At 48.9% G+C, this 20,922-nt stretch overlaps 1 protein-coding gene across 1 annotated transcript in view; it reads right to left on the minus strand.

Annotated features, from left to right (window-relative positions):
- Positions 1-20,922, minus strand: part of LOC118377479 (calmodulin-binding transcription activator 1) — a 130,636-nt gene that overhangs the window by 17,879 nt on the left and 91,835 nt on the right. The window contains 6 exon segments of the mRNA XM_052473461.1: positions 172-306; positions 551-677; positions 1,088-2,103; positions 2,106-2,984; positions 11,104-11,257; positions 13,334-13,405. Of these exon segments, the coding sequence (XP_052329421.1) occupies positions 172-306; positions 551-677; positions 1,088-2,103; positions 2,106-2,984; positions 11,104-11,257; positions 13,334-13,405 (2,383 nt within the window).

A 20,922-nucleotide genomic window follows, 5' to 3' on the forward strand; every position in this document is an offset into this window, starting at 1 on the left:
TGGGGGGGACCAGAGGAAGAGTGCCTCCAATATCACCTCCAGCAGAATCTGGTCTCCCATCCAGAGACTGACCAGGACCAACCCTGCTTAGCTTCAGAGACAAGCCAGCAGTGGGATGCAGGATGGTATACACTCATGTACGCACACACACACACACAAACATTGACTTACCGTCCAGGGACAACCAGTCGTGTTGTGAGGAGGGCAGGGCGGGCAAGTCTCGAGCTTTATACTCAAACACCACAGAGGAAGAGATCACATCCCCACCCATAGCCACCTGCAGCATCACCAAACCTGTTTCATGGGCTAAGACACACACACACACACACACACACACACACACACACACACACACACACACACACACACACACACACACACACACACACACACACACACACACACACACACACACACACACACACACACACACACACACACACACACACACACACACACACACACATGGGTTGGGATTTGTAATAGAGTGTGTGCATGAGAAAGTAGTTTGCTGAGTGTATGCATGTCTCTGTGTGTGTGTGTGTGTTACCAGGGCAGTAGCAGCGCAGTACTCCTGGCTGTATGAGAGCAGCTGGGACACTGATGTGGTCAAACAGACAGCTGTACTCCCTGCTGGCCTCCAGCCAGGGACCTGTTATCAACACCTTCACCCCACCCTGAAACAAAGACACACAGTCACATGCAGTGATGTTGTGTGTGTGTCAAAGCGTCCAAGGGGATGACGCCACTCTGTATGTTCTCTTTCTTAGTGTCTCCCCAGTCTCAGTCTGACCCTCTTCCCACTGGGCACTGACATCAATTCTGAGCCACAGACCGTGTGTGTGTGTCTCAGCTCATTAATGTCTCAGAGGATCTACGTCAGATTCTTACTGCGTACAGACAGACTTATGAGCCTTATGAGTTATATGGTTGCTGATAGTTAATGTATACTAGTGTAATCTATACACTACTTTCTATATCTATGTAGCTACTTTGGGTGATATATCCATTCAGAAGCTAGGGAATAGGAAGTTGGGCTTCAAGATGTAAGAGGTCAGAGGTTAAGGGTTAGGTACTAGTGACTCACCTCTGGGTAAGACCACTCGGGGGAGTAGTCTGTCACCCCAAAAAGCCTCCCCGTCTCTGGCAGCAATCTCAGAGGTCCCTGCTCCACCTCTGAACCCTGAATGGGGGCTGCTCCTGCCTCCTGGCCCTCTCCAACCTCCTCCTGGGGCATCAGAGCAGGGGTGTAGAGTGCACTGCCTCCTGTCCCGGCCACCGCGCCCCCTCCACCCCCCTCAACAGAGATGAAGTCATTGATGAGGTCAGAGAACTGGTTCCCAAACGATGCCTCAAAGCCTTCCAGGCTGATGCCCCCGCCTGCCCCCTCAGCTCCCCCAGCCTCACCTACACCCGGCTGGGGAAGAGTAGAGCTGTACAACCCCCCCTCCATGGCTGCTCCAACTAGAGACTGAGGACTGTCCACCACTGAGCTGTTTACTCCTGCATCTCTGACCCCATTACTGAAAATATATTTCTCTCCTATTTCTTGTCCTCCCTCTACTCCCCCACTCTTGGTTGTTGGCTGTAGGTAGTGATCTCCACCTCTCCCAACACCAGTGTTGTTTCTGTAGGCCTCATGCTGTTCCCCAGGATTGAGGAGTAACTCTGCCCTCTTCTGTGTCTCTTTCTCTGGGGACGTCACCTTCCCAGGTCCTCTGGTGCTCAGCTGGTCTTTTCTTATCTCCTGCCCCCTTACAGGAAAGCTACCCAGCCCCACTAGACCCCCCTGGCTGCTTTCCTCACTGTGGCCATGTTGGTCTGGTGAGGGTTGGTGGAGGTAAGTGTGAGGGTCTCCGTTGGTGCCTGTAGAGTCAGTCTGTGGTATAGTAGATAGGCCCAGATAAGCCTGGGTCTCGCCTGAGTTCTGGCCCGTCTCAGAGGCACAGATCTGGGGCTGGGTGGCCTGGGCGAGGGGGGTCTTAGGGGAGGCCTGCAAGAAGAGACTGGGGGAGTGTTGGTGTATCTGCTGTGCCAAGCTCTGGGCGCAGGCTGATGACATCACAGCACTGAAGTCCATTTGCTCCAGTGTGGTGCTAGGGCTCAGGCCCGTCCCTCGCCAGCGTACCCGCTCTGATTATCCAGCGGCTGCTCCAGGGGAGTATCTTCGGTCTTGATGTTTACGAGCGTGGCATTGAATAAATAGCCGTTAGCCGTTAGTGACTGTGGAGAGCAGCGGAGCCCCCCCTCACTATTACAGCTACCTTCCTCGGCCTTACCCCCTCCTCCCCCGTATGTTTGGCCCTGCTTGGGGTTGTTGAGGAAGCAGTCTGGGTCAAAGTTCATGCTGGTCTCAAGAAGGTTGACTCCAGAACCTCCAGCATCCAGACTGCTGGAGAGGACCAACTCCCCCCCTTCCTCTCCTAACCCCCCCCGCCCAGGGAACTCAAAGCGCTGGGTGTCTGGGGCAACAGCCAGTAGAATCCCAGTGGTGGTGGCGTCATGGGTGGAGCCAATCAGCTGGGCGTGTTCTGTGGTGTACACGGAATCCCCTGTTACTGTGGCAACCTCGGACATGAACACAGCAGCAGAGCTCTGTGATAGGCTGCTGGCCAGGCCGAGGGCGGGACTGTCTGCAGTAATGTCGCTGGTGATTGACAGTGGGGAGCTCTGTGTGGTGTCGGGAACCTCCACCTGATTGGTGGATGTGGAGGAGACTTCCATGCTGCTCTGGGGAAGCAGGGAGGGTTTGGGCAACCTTCCATTCTTCCTCTCCCCCCCTCCTCTGCTCCTGGCCCCCACTCCAGGACTGGGCTCTGTCTGCCCCTCAGACACATCACTGTTCTGCACCTCTGTCCCAGACCCTGTCCCAGACCCTGTCCCTGTTCCAGTCCCATCCCCTGTCCCTGTCTTTGCTTCTAATTTGGGGGAGATAATGCGGTGTTTGGCTGTGGAGCATTTCTGGTGCAGGCTACTCCCAGCACCTGGGAGAGAGGACAGAGAGATGGAGAGAGAAAGAAGGAGGGGTGAAAAGGACAGAGAGATGGAGAGGGGGAGAAGGAGGGGTGAAAATGACAGAGAGATGGAGAGGGGGAGAAGGAGGGGTGAAAATGACAGAGAGATGGAGAGGGGGAGAAGGAGGGGTGAAAAGGACAGAGAGATGGAGAGGGGGAGAAGGAGGGGTGAAAAGGACAGAGAGATGGAGAGGGGGAGAAGGAGGGGTGAAAAGGACAGAGAGATGGAGAGGGGGAGAAGGAGGGGTGAAAAGGACAGAGAGATGGAGAGGGGGAGAAGGAGGGGTGAAAAGGACAGAGAGATGGAGAGAGGGAGAAGGAGGGGTGGAAAGGACAGAGAGATGGAGAGGGGGAGAAGGAGGGGTGAAAAGGACAGAGAGATGGAGAGGGGGAGAAGGAGGGGTGAAAAGGACAGAGAGATGGAGAGGGGGAGAAGGAGGGGTGAAAAGGACAGAGAGATGGAGAGGGAAAGAAGGAGGGGTGGAAAGGACAGAGAGATGGAGAGGGGGAGAAGGAGGGGTGGAAAGGACAGAGAGATGGAGAGGGGGAGAAGGAGGGGTGAAAAGGACAGAGAGATGGAGAGGGGGAGAAGGAGGGGTGAAAAGGACAGAGAGATGGAGAGGGGGAGAAGGAGGGGTGGAAAGGACAGAGAGATGGAGAGGGGGAGAAGGAGGGGTGGAAAGGACAGAGAGATGGAGAGGGGGAGAAGGAGGGGTGAAAAGGACAGAGAGATGGAGAGGGGGAGAAGGAGGGGTGAAAAGGACAGAGAGGGGGAGAAGGAGGGGTGGAAAGGACAGAGAGATGGAGAGGGGGAGAAGGAGGGGTGAAAAGGACAGAGAGAGGGAGAGGGGGAGAAGGAGGGGCGAAAAGGACAGAGAGATGGAAGGGGGAGAAGGAGGGGTGAAAACAGATGGAGAGGGGGAGAAGGAGGGGTGGAAAGGACAGAGAGATGGAGAGGGGGAGAAGGAGGGGTGAAAAGGACAGAGAGATGAAGAGGGGGAGAAGGAGGGGTGAAAAGGACAGAGAGATGGAGAGGGGGAGAAGGAGGGGTGAAAAGGACAGAGAGATGGAGAGGGGGAGAAGGAGGGGTGAAAAGGACAGAGAGATGGAGAGGGGGAGAAGGAGGGGTGGAAAGGACAGAGAGATGGAGAGGGGGAGAAGGAGGGGTGAAAAGGACAGAGAGATGGAGAGGGGGAGAAGGAGGGGTGGAAAGGACAGAGAGATGGAGAGGGGGAGAAGGAGGGGTGAAAAGGACAGAGAGATGGAGGGGGAGAAGGAGGGGAAAAGGACAGAGAGATGGAGAAAAGGGGGGAGAGGGGGAGAGGAGGTGGAAAGGACAGAGAGATGAAGGAAGGACAGAGAGAGATGAAGAGGGGGAGAAGGAGGGGTGAAAGGACAGAGAGATGGAGAGGGGGAGAAGGAGGGGTGAAAAGGACAGAGAGATGGAGAGGGGGAGAAGGAGGGGGTGAAAAGGACAGAGAGATGGAGAGGGGGAGAAGGAGGGGTGGAAAGGACAGAGAGATGGAGAGGGGGAGAAGGAGGGGTGGAAAGGACAGAGATGGAGAGGGGGAGAGGAGGGGTGGAAAGGACAGAAGATGGAGAGGGAAAGAGGAGGGGTGAAAAGGACAGAGAGATGGAGAGGGGGAGAAGGAGGGGTGGAAAGGACAGAGAGATGGAGAGGGGGAGAAGGAGGGGTGGAAAGGACAGAGAGATGGAGAGGGGGAGAAGGAGGGGTGGAAAGGACAGAGAGATGGAGAGGGGGAGAAGGAGGGGTGGAAAGGACAGAGAGATGGAGAGGGGGAGAAGGAGGGGTGAAAAGGACAGAGAGATGAAGAGGGGGAGAAGGAGGGGTGAAAAGGACAGAGAGATGGATCATGACAAACGTATTGAAAATGAAATACAGAAATATTTAATTTACATACAGTAATACTGAACTTATTTAGGCTTGCCATAGCAAAGAGGTTAAATACTTATTGACCCAAGACATTTCAGCTTTGTTAACATTTCTAAAAACATAATTCCACTTTGACATTATGGGGTATTGTGTGTATACCAGTGACAAAAAACATCAACATTTAATACGTTTTAAATCCAGGCTGTTACACAACAAAATGTGGAAAAAGTCAAGGGGTATGAATACTTTCTGAAGATACTGTATGTGATTGTATACAAATGTAAGCAAGGTTTGAAATGATCTGTTTGGGATGCTTGATGTCAATATGCAGTCTACAAATTATTTGTAATTATGTTCCTGCCCCCTGACCATCCGCTCAAGAACAAATAGTAAATCTAGTCGATGCTACCTGCCTTAGAGCAGTGATTCGCAAGCTGGGGGGCGGGTTCCCAAAACTCAGTCCAGCTTTCAACATACTCTTGAAAGTTGTAATAGTAGAATGCACAAGGTTCAATTGCAAAATTGTGTGGTGCATCATCAGTTTTCCTCTTGTCATGTCATTGCAGACCTTAAAGAGCTATTTATTTACAACCTGTCAGAAATGTCCAGATCAACTAGCCCATGTAAGCTACCTTTTTTTTTTTTAGCTATTTAGCTTTTAGCGTTCTTTTACCTATAGATTTTATTGTAATGTTTGAGTCACTCAAATATCACATTGATACACATCAGTCGTTTTAAAATGGCAAAATGTTCTCTCCACCAACAAGAGGGGTGTGAACAGTTTGTGTCACAAACAGTGCCCATAGAAATAAACATGGATTGCACCCGGGGGGCTCACTCAACATCTATAGCCTATTATAGCTTATTATTGAACAACCTACAGCCCCCGATGTCACAGGAAGGCCAAAAAGGTCATCAAGGACAACAACCATCTGAGCCACTGCCTGTTCTCCCCGCTATCATCCAGAAGGAGAGGTCAGTACAGGTGCATCGAGGCGGGGACCGAGAGACTGAAAAACAGCTTCTATCTCAAGGCCATCAGACTGTTAAACAGCCATCAGTAGCACCTTAGAGGCTTCTGCCCTATATACTGTACATAGACTTGAAATCACTGGCAACTTTAATAATAGAACACTAGTCACTTTAATAATGTTTACATATTTTGCATTACTCATCTCATATGTATATACTGTATTCTATTCTAATGTATTTTAGTCTATGCCACTTCGACATTGCTCGTCCAAATATCTATATATTCTTAATTCCATTCCTTTATTGAAAATGTGTGTGTATTGTTGTGAAATTGTTAGATATTACTGCACTGTTGGAGGTAGAAACACAAACATTTAGCTACAAGCGCAATAATAATTTATTTATTTAACCTTTATTTAACTAGGCAAGTCAGTTATTAACAAATTCTTAAATACAAAGGCAAAAGGCCTTTTGGTAGGCTGCGAACTGAAAACCTTTAACAGAATGTGACTGGCAGAATGGTGGAGGATGAGGGCTGCGGTGGATATCTCAGATAGGGGGGAGTGAGGCCTAAGAGGGTTTATAAATAATCATCAATCAGTGGGTATTGCGACGGGTATATGAAGATGACCAGTGTACAGGGGAGTATAGAGTGCAGTGATGTGTCCTATAAGGAGCATTGGTGGTAAATCTGATGGCCGAATGTTACAGAATATCTAGCCGCTCGAGAGCACTCTTACCTGCCAATCTATAAATTATGTCTCCGTAATCTAGCATAGTTAGGATGGACATCTGAATCAGGGTTAGTTTGGCAGCTGGGATGAAAGAGGGGCGATTACGATAGAGGAAACCATATCTAGATTTCACTTTAGCTTGCAACTTTGATATGTGCTGAGAGAAGGACAGTGTACCGTCTAACCATACTTCCAAGTAACTGTATGAGGTGACTACCTCAAGCTCTAAACCCTCAGAGGTAGTAATCACACCTGTGGGGAGAGGGGCATTATTCTTACCAAACCACATGACCTTTGTTTTGGAGGTGTTCTGAACAAGGTTAAGGGTAGAGAAAACTTGTTGGACACTAAGAAAGCTTTGTTGTAGATCATTTCACACAAAATCCGGGGTGGGGCCAGCTGAGTGGAAGACTGTATCATCTGCATGTAAATGGAAGAGAGAGCTTTCTACTGCCTGAGCTATGTTTTTGATGTAAATTTCGAAGAGCGTGGGGGCTAGGATTGAGCCTTGGGGTACTCCCTTGGTGACAGGCAGTGGCCGAGACAGCAGATGTTCTGACTTCATACACTGCACTCTTTGAGAGAGGTTGAGAGCAGAAATCAGTGAAGCAGATATCAGAGCACAAGTCAGAATTGGGGCTAGCAACAGTAGATGGGCCAGGGTGTACATGCACATTTCCAGATATCATCAACAGTAATACAATCAATAATATCTGATAAACATGTGTATGTGACCAATAAAATTTGATTTGATGTTCCCCAATGCTGGAAAAGGGGCCTGAGCGGAAAAGTTTGGTAACCCTTGCTAGATGAAGAGCTAAATGAGATACAGTGTGAGGGTGCCACCATGTGTTGAACGTGTGAACTACACACTGAATTGATGTACACCAGGGGGTGTCAGACTCATTTTGTCCTGGGGCTAGGGGGGCACATTTTCTCTCTTTCTTGAGGTCTGGAGGGCTGCAATGCAATTTGGGTATATTGCTTTGCCGCCAAAAGACACAAAAACACAATGGACATGTTTACATTTACGTCCATTATCATTTCATTTCAGGACTCAAAGGACAGCATTGCCTGAACAGAAAGGATTTATTAAGCAGATGTTGACTTATCAACTGTATGCAAGCATTCTCTGTTTTGATCTTGCCAACTCCCATTGTCACACCTCCGAGAAGCTGAGGTGTTGTTGTCTTTACAGGTCTGTAGTCCTATCTGATTGGAGGTTAACTTTACAGTAATACTATTGGTCAACAGTTCAGATTTTGAATCCAAACAACTCAGATGTTGTAAAAAGGTCTTTCTTTTTTCCCCCTGACTTTCTGTGGTGAGATATAAACTGTATTTCTTTGTCTCTCCCTCTCCCATGAGCTATGGGCCAAGGCACAAGCCATGGTTTCCTTGTCTCTCTCTCTCTCCCTCTGTGATCATGCTTAGAATAATGCCTTGTCTCTCTCTCTCTCCCTCTGTGATCATGCTTAGAATAATGCCTTGTCTCTCCTCTCTCCCTCTGTGATCATGCTTAGAATAATGCCTTGTCTCTCCCTCTCTCCCTCTGTGATCATGCTTAGAATAATGCCTTGTCTCTCCCTCTCTCCCTCTGTGATCATGCTTAGAATAATGCCTTGAAATGCTTTCTAGTTTAAGCTTATGCCTTGTAAATGTAATAATTCATTTTTCAAAGTAATTAAATGCACCTGTATTTAGAATTCCATTCTCAGATATTTGTGAATTTTGTTATTTTTAACATTTTATTAACCTTTATTTAACTACGCAAGTCAGTTAAGAACAAATTCTTATTTACAATGACGGCCTACCAAAAGGCCTCCTGCAAATAGAATTGCCTATTACTGTAACTCAACTGTAGTCTAATGCATATTGCTATTCATCTTATGGAGTCAGATAAACATTTTAATAGGCTAATAGCTTAGTCTTATTACGATTCGCATGTGAGGTATATATGATATGCATATAGGATAAATATTACCACACAACACAGACACATTAGAAACGGACTGACACTGAAAAGCTGTTGCAACTCACACATCTCAACACAGACAGTGCTGGTCCCAGAGAGAGCAATCCTCTGGGTTTGTAACAAACAAGAACTCTCTCTAACTCACACATCTCAACACAGACAGTGCTGGTCCCAGAGAGAGCAATCCTCTGGGTTTGTAACAAACTAGAACTCTCTCTAACTCACACATCTCAACACAGACAGTGCTGGTCCCAGAGAGAGCAATCCTCTGGGTTTGTAACAAACTAGAACTCTCTCTAACTCACACATCTCAACACAGACAGTGCTGGTCCCAGAGAGAGCAATCCTCTGGGTTTGTAACAAACTAGAACTCTCTCTAACTCACACATCTCAACACAGACAGTGCTGGTCCCAGAGAGAGCAATCCTCTGGGTTTGTAACAAACTAGAACTCTCTCTAACTCACACATCTCAACACAGAGTGCTGGTTGCTGGTCCCAGAGAGAGCAATCCTCTGGGTTTGTAACAAACTAGAACTCTCTCTAACTCACACATCTCAACACAGACAGTGCTGGTCCCAGAGAGAGCAATCCTCTGGGTTTGTAACAAACTAGAACTCTCTCTAACTCACACATCTCAACACAGACAGTGCTGGTCCCAGAGAGAGCAATCCTCTGGGTTTGTAACAAACTAGAACTCTCTCTAACTCACACATCTCAACACAGACAGTGCTGGTCCCAGAGAGAGCAATCCTCTGGGTTTGTAACAAACTAGAACTCTCTCTAACTCACACATCTCAACACAGACAGTGCTGGTCCCAGAGAGAGCAATCCTCTGGGTTTGTAACAAACTAGAACTCTCTCTAACTCACACATCTCAACACAGACAGTGCTGGTCCCAGAGAGAGCAATCCTCTGGGTTTGTAACAAACTAGAACTCTCTCTAACTCACACATCTCAACACAGACAGTGCTGGTCCCAGAGAGAGCAATCCTCTGGGTTTGTAAAAAACTAGAACTCTCTAACTCACACATCTCAACACAGACAGTGCTGGTCCCAGAGAGAGCAATCCTCTGGGTTTGTAACAAACTAGAACTCTCTCTAACTCACACATCTCAACACAGACAGTGCTGGTCCCAGAGAGAGCAATCCTCTGGGTTTGTAACAAACTAGAACTCTCTCTAACTCACACATCTCAACACAGACAGTGCTGGTCCCAGAGAGAGCAATCCTCTGGGTTTGTAACAAACTAGAACTCTCTCTAACTCACACATCTCAACACAGACAGTGCTGGTCCCAGAGAGAGCAATCCTCTGGGTTTGTAACAAACTAGAACTCTCTCTAACTCACACATCTCAACACAGACAGTGCTGGTCCCAGAGAGAGCAATCCTCTGGGTTTGTAACAAACTAGAACTCTCTCTAACTCACACATCTCAACACAGACAGTGCTGGTCCCAGAGAGAGCAATCCTCTGGGTTTGTAACAAACTAGAACTCTCTCTAACTCACACATCTCAACACAGACAGTGCTGGTCCCAGAGAGAGCAATCCTCTGGGTTTGTAACAAACTAGAACTCTCTCTAACTCACACATCTCAACACAGACAGTGCTGGTCCCAGAGAGAGCAATCCTCTGGGTTTGTAACAAACTAGAACTCTCTCTAACTCACACTCACTCATGAATAATGCATGCTGGGTATTTGAACAGATGCTCCTCGCCCCCTTGTGTCTCCCCCCTGTGTCTGAGGACAGACGGTACACACACACACACACACACACACACACACAGTTTTGTACAGCTAACCTTGTGGCGACATACAATTCAGTCCCATTCAAAATCCAATTTTCCCTAACTCCTAAACCTAACCCATACCCTTACACTAAACCTGAACCGAAAACTTAACCTTAACCCTAAACCTAACTCTAGCTCCTCACCTTAAAACTATACATAAACCTAATTCTCACCCTAACCTTAAATCCCAAAGAAATAGCATTTGACCTTGTGGGGACTAACAAAATGTCCCCAGTTGTTCAAATTTTTGTTAGTTTACTATTCTTGTGGGGACTTCTGGTATAAACACACACACACACACACACACACACACACACACACACACACACACACACACACACACACACACACACACACACACACACACACACACACACACACACACACACACACACACACACACACACAAAATGCCTCTGCCTGCAGTATCTTTGATGGCCACTGAGGGGCAGTGTGGTTCTGTTAAAGTCAAACTGACTCAGAAGAGAGAGGAACAGTAGATTTGGATGGAGATTTGGAACTAGACTCACAGCTCTCATATAACCATGACAACTCATGTGCTAAATAATTTAATGACATAAAATATAAAATAAGTTATCAGGGTTTATTCAATTGGATGCAGAAAGATATGTGATTTGTAGAATAGACTTGGCTTCCTTATGAGTGCAAGGTGAGGAGATGAAGTTTTAAAGGGGCTAGAGGTCAGGGGTTAAATGTGACTCACACATGGGTTTGAGCTGTCCAATGAGCTCCTCCTTGCTCCACTTGGCCCACTCCTTCCTGTCTGTGTTGATGGAGCAGAGGACAGGCCCACATGGCTTCCCACTGTCGTCCACCGCTGGAACGTTCAGGTAGTGTACCAACACTATGTCTGGGTTCTACACAGAGAGGGAAGAGATTTATAAAATAAACCTTTATTGGGGGAGAGAGGGGGGATGGAGGGAGAAAGAACTAGAGAGGGTAGGAATGAGAGTGTTAAACAAATCAAAATATATTTTATATTTGAGATTCTTCAAAGTAGCAACCCTTTGCCTTGATTACAGCTTTTCACACTCTTGGCATTTTCTCAACCAGCTTCTTTAGGTAGTCACCTGGAATGCTTTCAATTAACAGGTCTGTCTTGTTAAAAGTTACATTTGTGGAATTTCTTTCCTTCTTAATGTGCTTGAGCTAATCAGCTGTGTTGTGTCAAGGTAGGGGTGGTATACAGAAGATCGCCCTATTTGGTAAAATAACATATTATGGCAAGAACAGCACATGAAGGTCAGTCAATCCGGATAATTTCAAGATTTTTAAAATGCAGTCACAAAAAACAAACTTTTAACTGGGTTATTTCATAGTTTTATGTTTTCACTATTATTCTACAATGTAGATGAGATGGTCCTAGGAGAAGGTGGGAGAGAGGGAACGAGGGAAAAGGAAAGTAGAGGATAAAGAGGTCAGGCATTGAGTGTCAGAGGAGAGATTCTCACCTGCCATTTCAAAGTTTGAACAGCTAAAGCCCCTTCAACCCTGCTGTGTGTGTATGTGTGTGGTTGTGTGTGTGTTTTCAACCCTCATTCGCTACAGGTCCCTCATCTCTGGCTCCAGGAGTGTATGAAAGATTAAGCACACACAGGTATGGTTCCTACCCTGCTGGGTGAGAGCGACTGTGCGTGTGTGTGGATGAGTATGTATGTGTGTATGTGTACAAGCATGGTTAAAGACACATTATGTTGCCTGTCCTCAGTTTGACTATGGCCCTCTGACCATCTTTAACTTGAGCAGAGGAGTGAGATGAGTGAGTGGAGTGAGAGGAGTGAGATGAGGGAGTGAGATGAGGGAGAGGAGTGAGATGAGGGAGTGAGATGAGGGAGAGGAGTGAAATGAGGGAGTGAGATGATGAGGGAGTGAGATGAGGGAGTGAGATGAGGGAGTGAGATGAGGGAGAGGAGTGAAATGAGGGAGTGAGATGAGGGAGAGGAGTGAAATGAGGGAGTGAGATGAGTGAGATGAGTGAGATGAGGGAGTGAGATGAGGGAGTGAGATGAGGGAGAGGAGTGAAATGAGGGAGTGAGATGAGTGAGATGAGGGAGTGAGATGAGTGAGATGAGGGAGTGAGATGAAGGAGTGAGATGAGGGAGAGGAGTGACATGAGAGGAGGGAGAGGAGTGAGGTGAGAGGAGGGAGAGGAGTGAGGTGAGAGGAAGAGGGTGAAGAGTGAGAGGAGTGAGAGGAGTGAGAGGAGGGGAGGAGGGGAGGAGGGAGAGGAGGGAGATGAGAGGAGGAGGGAGAGGAGTGAGAGGAGTGAGATGAGGGGAGGAGGGAGAGGAGGGAGATGAGGGGAGGAGGGAGAGGAGTGAGAGGAGTGAGATGAGTGTGACTGAGGCCGTATTTCTGTCCCTCATATGAGCAGCAGAGTGAAGCAAACATTAATAACACACCTCTATACACAGAGGAGAGCAGGGTTCATGTGTGTGTGTGTGTGTGTGTGTGTGTGTGTGTGTGTGTGTGTGTGTGTGTGTGTGTGTGTGTGTGTGTGTGTGTGTGTGTGTGTGTGTGTGTGTGTGTGTGTGTGTGTGTGTGTGTTTCCTTGAAAAGCCAGGCAGGGAGTACACCACATACAGAGAAGTGTGTCTACTTTTCCAGCCCAGTGGAGTCTGGCTAGGTCAGAGTCAGATATACAAATAGATAGAGATGACAACACCAACCAGGCACATTCTGGGAGTTACTAATTCAATACAAGCATAAGATCTGGGTACCATGTTGCTGCCTCTGGGGATTCCTTTTCCACTCACACATCCATTCATGATGTGTACAGTCGACTCCTGATAAGTGCACATTGGATCAGTGTCAGACATTACTTTCACTTGCCCCTAGTGTCAGCAAGCTCCAGTTCAGTGCATGCTTTCACAACAGTAATAGAGGTTATAATGAGTCAAATGTATTGTGGTTGTATGGTGGGAGGGGCTTACCTGGAGCAGCCAATAGCATCTGCGATGAAAGGTAGGGATGATGGAAGAGTGGACATAACAGCCATACAGACACTGAGAGAGAGAGAGAGAGGACATGGTTAGAGTTAAACACACGCACGCACGCACGCACACGCACACACACACACACACACACACACACACACACACACACACACACACACACACACACACACACACACACACACACACACACACACACACACACACACACACACACACACACACACACACACAGTCATGTTCGGCTGTACCTATCTGCCATGACAGTGCATCATGTTCAAAAGGTGTGGAGGATGAAGATTTTAACAAAGCCTGCAATGTACAATCTCCCTAGCAGAGGATGATGTCACAGGAGAAAGAGGAGAAAGGAGAGAAAGGAGAAAGAGAGAGAAAGGAGAGAGAGAGAAAGAGAGAGAAAGAGAAAGGAGAAAGAGAGAGAAAGAAGAAAGAGAGAGAAAGAGAGAGAAAGGAGAAAGAGAGAGAAAGGAGAAAGAGAGAGAAAGGAGAAAGAGAGAGAAAGAGAGAGAAAAAGAGAGAAAGGAGAAAGAGAGAGAAAGGAGAAAGAGAGAGAAAGAGAGAGAAAGGAGAAAGAGAGAGAAAGGAGAAAGAGAGAGAAAGGAGAAAGAGAGAGAAAGGAGAGAAGAGAGAGAAAGAGAGAGAAAGGAGAAAGAGAGAGAAAGGAGAAAGAGAGAGAAAGAGAAAGAGAGAGAAAGGAGAAAGAGAGAGAAAGGAGAAACAGAGAGAAAGGAGAAAGAGAGAGAAAGGACAAAGAGAGAGAAAGGAGAAAGAGAGAGAAAGGAGAAAGAGAGGGATGAGGCATGATAGTGGTGACGACCTTGATGGTTACCCCCCTTTTCTCTCTTCTCTCTGTAGCCAAAGGCAGAGTGCATTTCCATACATTTCCATTCTGTATGAGGGTCTATCTACCCCACAGGCTTGTTTCTCTTCTTCATCATCCCTATTTCTTCTCTCTTTTTTTTCTCAATCCCTCTCTGTCCCTTTATCCCTTCCTCCCTCTCTCCTGGTCTTCCCCTCTCTGTCCCTTTATCCCTTCCTCCCTCTCTCCTGGTCATTACCTCTCTGTCCCTTTATCCCTTCCTCCATCTCCTGGTCTTCCCCTCTCTGTCCCTTTATCCCTTCCTCCCTCTCTTGGTCATTACCTCTCTGTCCCTTTATCCCTTCCTCCCTCTCTCCTGGTCATTACCTCTCTGTCCCTTTATCCCTTCCTCCATCTCCTGGTCTTCCCCTCTCTGTCCCTTTATCCCTTCCTCCCTCTCCTGGTCTTCCCCTCTCTGTCCCTTTATCCCTTTCTCCCTCTCCTGGTCATTACCTCTCTGTCCCTTTATCCCTTCCTCCCTCTCCTGGTCATTACCTCTCTGTCCCTTTATCCCTTCCTCCCTCTCTCCTGGTCATTACCTCTCTGTCCCTTTATCCCTTCCTCCCTCTCTCCTGGTCTTCCCCTCTCTGTCCCTTTATCCCTTCCTCCCTCTCCTGGTCATTACCTCTCTGTCCCTTTATCCCTTCCTCCCTCTCCTGGTCTTCCCCTCTCTGTCCCTTTATCCCTTTCTCCCTCTCCTGGTCTTCCCCTCTCTGTCCCTTTATCCCTTCCTCCCTCTCCTGGTCATTACCTCTCTGTCCCTTTATCCCTTCCTCCCTCTCTTGGTCATTACCTCTCTGTCCCTTTATCCCTTCCTCCCTCTCTCCTGGTCATTACCTCTCTGTTCCTTTATCCCTTCCTCCCTCTCCTCGTCATTACCTCTCTGTCCCTTTATCCCTTCCTCCCCCTCTCCTGGTCATTACCTCTCTGTCCTTTTATCCCTTCCTCCCTCTCCTGGTCATTACCTCTCTGTCCCTTTATCCCTTCCTCCCTCTCTTGGTCATTCCCTCTCTGTCCCTTTATCCCTTCCTCCCTCTCCTCGTCATTACCTCTCTGTCCCTTTATCCCTTCCTCCCCCTCTCCTGGTCATTACCTCTCTGTCCTTTTATCCCTTCCTCCCTCTCTTGGTCATTACCTCTCTGTCCCTGTATCCCTTCCTCCCTCTCTCCTGGTCATTACCTCTCTGTCCCTTCCTCCCTCTCTCCTGGTCATTACCTCTCTGTCCCTTTATCCCTTCCTCCCTCTCTTGGTCATTACCTCTCTGTCCCTTTATCCCTTCCTCCCTCTCTCCTGGTCATTACCTCTCTGTCCCTTTATCCCTTCCTCCCTCTCCTGGTCATTACCTCTCTGTCCCTTTATCCCTTCCTCCCTCTCTCCTGGTCATTACCTCTCTGTCCCTTTATCCCTTCCTCCCTCTCTTGGTCATTCCCTCTCTGTCCCTTTATCCCTTCCTCCCTCTCTCCTGTTCATTACCTCTCTGTCCCTTTATCCCTTCCTCCCTCTCTTGGTCATTACCTCTCTGTCCCTTTATCCCTTCCTTCCTCTCTTGGTCATTACCTCTCTGTCCTTTTATCCCTTCCTCCCTCTCTTGGTCATTACCTGTCTGTCCCTTTATCCCTTCCTCCCTCTCTTGGTCATTACCTCTCTGTCCCTTTATCCCTTCCTCCCTCTCTTGGTCATTACCCCTCTGTCCCTTTATCCCTTCCTCCCTCTCTTGGTCATTACCTCTCTGTCCCTTTATCCCTTCCTCCCTCTCCTGGTCATTACCTCTCTGTCCCTTTATCCCTTCCTCCCTCTCCTGGTCATTACCTCTCTGTCCCTTTATCCCTTCCTCCCTCTCTCCTGGTCATTACCTCTCTGTCCCTTTATCCCTTCCTCCCTCTCTTGGTCATTCCCTCTCTGTCCCTTTATCCCTTCCTCCCTCTCTTGGTCATTACCTCTCTGTCCCTTTATCCCTTCCTCCCTCTCTTGGTCATTACCTCTCTGTCCCTTTATCCCTTCCTCCCTCTCCTGGTCATTACCTCTCTGTCCCTTTATCCCTTCCTCCCTCTCCTGGTCATTACCTCTCTGTCCCTTTATCCCTTCCTCCCTCTCTCCTGGTCATTACCTCTCTGTCCCTTTATCCCTTCCTCCCTCTCTCCTGGTCATTACCTCTCTGTCCCTTTATCCCTTCCTCCCTCTCTTGGTCATTACCTCTCTGTCCCTTTATCCCTTCCTCCCTCTCTCCTGGTCATTACCTCTCTGTCCCTTTATCCCTTCCTCCCTCTCCTGGTCATTACCTCTCTGTCCCTTTATCCCTTCCTCCCTCTCTCCTGGTCATTACCTCTCTGTCCCTTTATCCCTTCCTCCCTCTCTTGGTCATTCCCTCTCTGTCCCTTTATCCCTTCCTCCCTCTCTTGGTCATTACCTCTCTGTCCCTTTATCCCTTCCTCCCTCTCTCCTGGTCATTACCTCTCTGTCCGTTTATCCCTTCCCCCCTCTCCTGGTCATTACCTCTCTGTCCCTTTATCCCTTCCTCCCTCTCTTGGTCATTACCTCTCTGTCCTTTTATCCCTTCCTCCCTCTCTTGGTCATTCCCTCTCTGTCCCTTTATCCCTTCCTCCCTCTCTTGGTCATTACCTCTCTGTCCCTTTATCCCTTCCTCCCTCTCCTGGTCATTACCTCTCTGTCCCTTTATCCCTTCCTCCCCTCTCCTGGTCATTACCTCTCTGTCCCTTTATCCCTTCCTCCTTCTCTTGGTCATTACCTCTCTGTCCCTTTATCCCTTCCTCCCTCTCTTGGTCATTCCCTCTCTGTCCCTTTATCCCTTCCCCCCTCTCTCCTGGTCATTACCTCTCTGTCCCTTTATCCCTTCCTCCCTCTCTTGGTCATTCCCTCTCTGTCCCTTTATCCCTTCCCCCCTCTCTCCTGGTCATTACCTCTCTGTCCCTTTATCCCTTCCTCCCTCTCTCCTGGTCATTACCACTCTGTTCCTTTATCCCTTCCTCCCTCTCCTCGTCATTACCTCTCTGTCCCTTTATCCCTTCCTCCCCCTCTCCTGGTCATTACCTCTCTGTCCTTTTATCCCTTCCTCCCTCTCTTGGTCATTACCTCTCTGTCCCTTTATCCCTTCCTCCCTCTCTTGGTCATTCCCTCTCTGTCCCTTTATCCCTTCCTCCCTCTCTTGGTCATTACCTCTCTGTCCCTTTATCCCTTCCTCCCTCTCTTGGTCATTCCCTCTCTGTCCCTTTATCCCTTCCTCCCTCTCCTGGTCATTACCTCTCTGTCCCTTTATCCCTTCCTCCCTCTCTCCTGGTCATTACCTCTCTGTCCCTTTATCCCTTCCTCCCTCTCCTGGTCATTACCTCTCTGTCCCTTTATCCCTTCCTCCCCCTCTCCTGGTCTTCCCCTCTCTGTCCCTTTATCCCTTCCTCCCTCTCTTGGTCATTACCTCTCTGTCCCTTTATCCCTTCCTCCCTCTCCTGGTCATTCCCTCTCTGTCCCTTTATCCCTTCCTCCCTCTCCTGGTCATTACCTCTCTGTCCCTTTATCCCTTCCTCCCTCTCTCCTGGTCATTACCTCTCTGTCCCTTTATCCCTTCCTCCCTCTCCTGGTCATTACCTCTCTGTCCCTTTATCCCTTCCTCCCCCTCTCCTGGTCTTCCCCTCTCTGTCCCTTTATCCCTTCCTCCCTCTCTTGGTCATTACCTCTCTGTCCCTTTATCCCTTCCTCCCTCTCCTGGTCATTACCTCTCTGTCCCTTTATCCCTTCCTCCCTCTCCTGGTCTTCCCCTCTCTGTCCCTTTATCCCTTCCTCCCTCTCTTGGTCATTACCTCTCTGTCCCTTTATCCCTTCCTCCCTCTCTCCTGGTCATTACCTCTCTGTCCCTTTATCCCTTCCTCCCTCTCTCCTGGTCATTACCTCTCTGTCCCTTTATCCCTTCCTCCCTCTCTCCTGGTCATTACCTCTCTGTACCTTTATCCCTTCCTCCCTCTCTTGGTCATTACCTCTCTGTCCCTTTATCCCTTCCTCCCTCTCTTGGTCATTCCCTCTCTGTCCCTTTATCCCTTCCTCCCTCTCTTGGTCATTACCTCTCTGTCCCTTTATCCCTTCCTCCCCCTCTCCTGGTCATTACCTCTCTGTCCCTTTATCCCTTCCTCCCTCTCTTGGTCATTACCTCTCTGTCCCTTTATCCCTTCCTCCCTCTCCTGGTCTTCCCTCTCTGTCCCTTTATCCCTTCCTCCCTCTCTTGGTCATTCCCTCTCTGTCCCTTTATCCCTTCCTCCCTCTCCTGGTCATTCCCTCTCTGTCCCTTTATCCCTTCCTCCCTCTCTTGGTCATTACCTCTCTGTCCCTTTATCCCTTCCTCCCTCTCTCTTGGTCATTACCTCTCTGTCCCTTTATCCCTTCCTCCCTCTCTTGGTCATTACCTCTCTGTCACTTTATCCCTTCCTCCCTCTCTCCTGGTCATTACCTCTCTGTCCCTTTATCCCTTCCTCCCTCTCTCCTGGTCATTACCTCTCTGTCCCTTTATCCCTTCCTCCCTCTCTCCTGGTCATTACCTCTCTGTCCCTTTATCCCTTCCTCCCTCTCCTGGTCATTACCTCTCTGTCCCTTTATCCCTTCCTCCCCCTCTCCTGGTCTTCCCCTCTCTGTCCCTTTATCCCTTCCTCCCTCTCTTGGTCATTACCTCTCTGTCCCTTTATCCCTTCCTCCCTCTCCTGGTCATTACCTCTCTGTCCCTTTATCCCTTCCTCCCCCTCTCCTGGTCTTCCCCTCTCTGTCCCTTTATCCCTTCCTCCCTCTCTTTGTCATTACCTCTCTGTCCCTTTATCCTTCCTCCCTCTCCTTGTCATTCCCTCTCTGTCCCTTTATCCCTTCCTCCCTCTCCTGGTCATTCCCTCTCTGTCCTTTTATCCCTTCCTCCCTCTCCTGGTCATTCCCTCTCTGTCCCTTTATCCCTTCCTCCCTCTCTTGGTCATTACCTCTCTGTCCCTTTATCCCTTCCTCCCTCTCTCTTGGTCATTACCTCTCTGTCCCTTTATCCCTTCCTCCCCCTCTCCTGGTCATTACCTCTCTGTCCCTTTATCCCTTCCTCCCTCTCTTGGTCATTACCTCTCTGTCCCTTTATCCCTTCCTCCCTCTCCTGGTCTTCCCCTCTCTGTCCCTTTATCCCTTCCTCCCTCTCTTGGTCATTACCTCTCTGTCCCTTTATCCCTTCCTCCCTCTCTTGGTCATTCCCTCTCTGTCCCTTTATCCCTTCCTCCCTCTCCTGGTCATTCCCTCTCTGTCCCTTTATCCCTTCCTCCCTCTCCTGGTCATTCCCTCTCTGTCCCTTTATCCCTTCCTCCCTCTCTTGGTCATTACCTCTCTGTCCCTTTATCCCTTCCTCCCTCTCTCTTGGTCATTACCTCTCTGTCCCTTTATCCCTTCCTCCCTCTCTTGGTCATTACCTCTCTGTCACTTTATCCCTTCCTCCCTCTCTTGGTCATTACCTCTCTGTCCCTTTATCCCTTCCTCCCTCTCTCTTGGTCATTACCTCTCTGTCCCTTTATCCCTTCCTCCCTCTCTTGGTCATTACCTCTCTGTCACTTTATCCCTTCCTCCCTCTCTCCTGGTCATTACCTCTCTGTCCCTTTATCCCTTCCTCCCTCTCTCCTGGTCATTACCTCTCTGTCCCTTTATCCCTTCCTCCCTCTCTCCTGGTCATTACCTCTCTGTCCCTTTATCCCTTCCTCCCTCTCCTGGTCATTACCTCTCTGTCCCTTTATCCCTTCCTCCCCTCTCATGGTCTTCCCCTCTCTGTCCCTTTATCCCTTCCTCCCTCTCCTGGTCTTCCCCTCTCTGTCCCTTTATCCCTTCCTCCCTCTCTTGGTCATTACCTCTCTGTCCCTTTATCCCTTCCTCCCTCTCCTTGTCATTCCCTCTCTGTCCCTTTATCCCTTCCTCCCTCTCCTGGTCATTCCCTCTCTGTCCTTTTATCCCTTCCTCCCTCTCCTGGTCATTCCCTCTCTGTCCCTTTATCCCTTCCTCCCTCTCTTGGTCATTACCTCTCTGTCCCTTTATCCCTTCCTCCCTCTCTCTTGGTCATTACCTCTCTGTCCCTTTATCCCTTCCTCCCTCTCTTGGTCATTACCTCTCTGTCCCTTTATCCCTTCCTCCCTCTCTCTTGGTCATTACCTCTCTGTCCCTTTATCCCTTCCTCCCTCTCCTGGTCATTCCCTCTCTGTCCCTTTATCCCTTCCTCCCTCTCCTGGTCATTACCTCTCTGTCCCTTTATCCCTTCCTCCCCCTCTCCTGGTCTTCCCCTCTCTGTCCCTTTATCCCTTCCTCCCTCTCTTGGTCATTACCTCTCTGTCCCTTTATCCCTTCCTCCCTCTCTTGGTCATTACCTCTCTGTCCCTTTATCCCTTCCTCCCTCTCCTGGTCATTACCTCTATGTCCCTTTATCCCTTCCTCCCTCTCTTGGTCATTACCTCTCTGTCCCTTTATCCCTTCCTCCCTCTCTCTTGGTCATTACCTCTCTGTCCCTTTATGCCTTCCTCCCTCTCTTGGTCATTACCTCTCTGTCCCTTTGTCCCTTCCTCCCTCTCTCTTGGTCATTACCTGTCTGTCCCTTTATCCCTTCCTCCCTCTCTTGGTCATTACCTCTCTGTCCCTTTATCCCTTCCTCCCCCTCTCCTGGTCTTCCCCTCTCTGTCCCTTTATCCCT

Source organism: Oncorhynchus keta, chromosome 21 (assembly GCF_023373465.1).
Source record: "Oncorhynchus keta strain PuntledgeMale-10-30-2019 chromosome 21, Oket_V2, whole genome shotgun sequence".
In the NCBI taxonomy this organism is placed as follows: domain Eukaryota; kingdom Metazoa; phylum Chordata; class Actinopteri; order Salmoniformes; family Salmonidae; genus Oncorhynchus; species Oncorhynchus keta.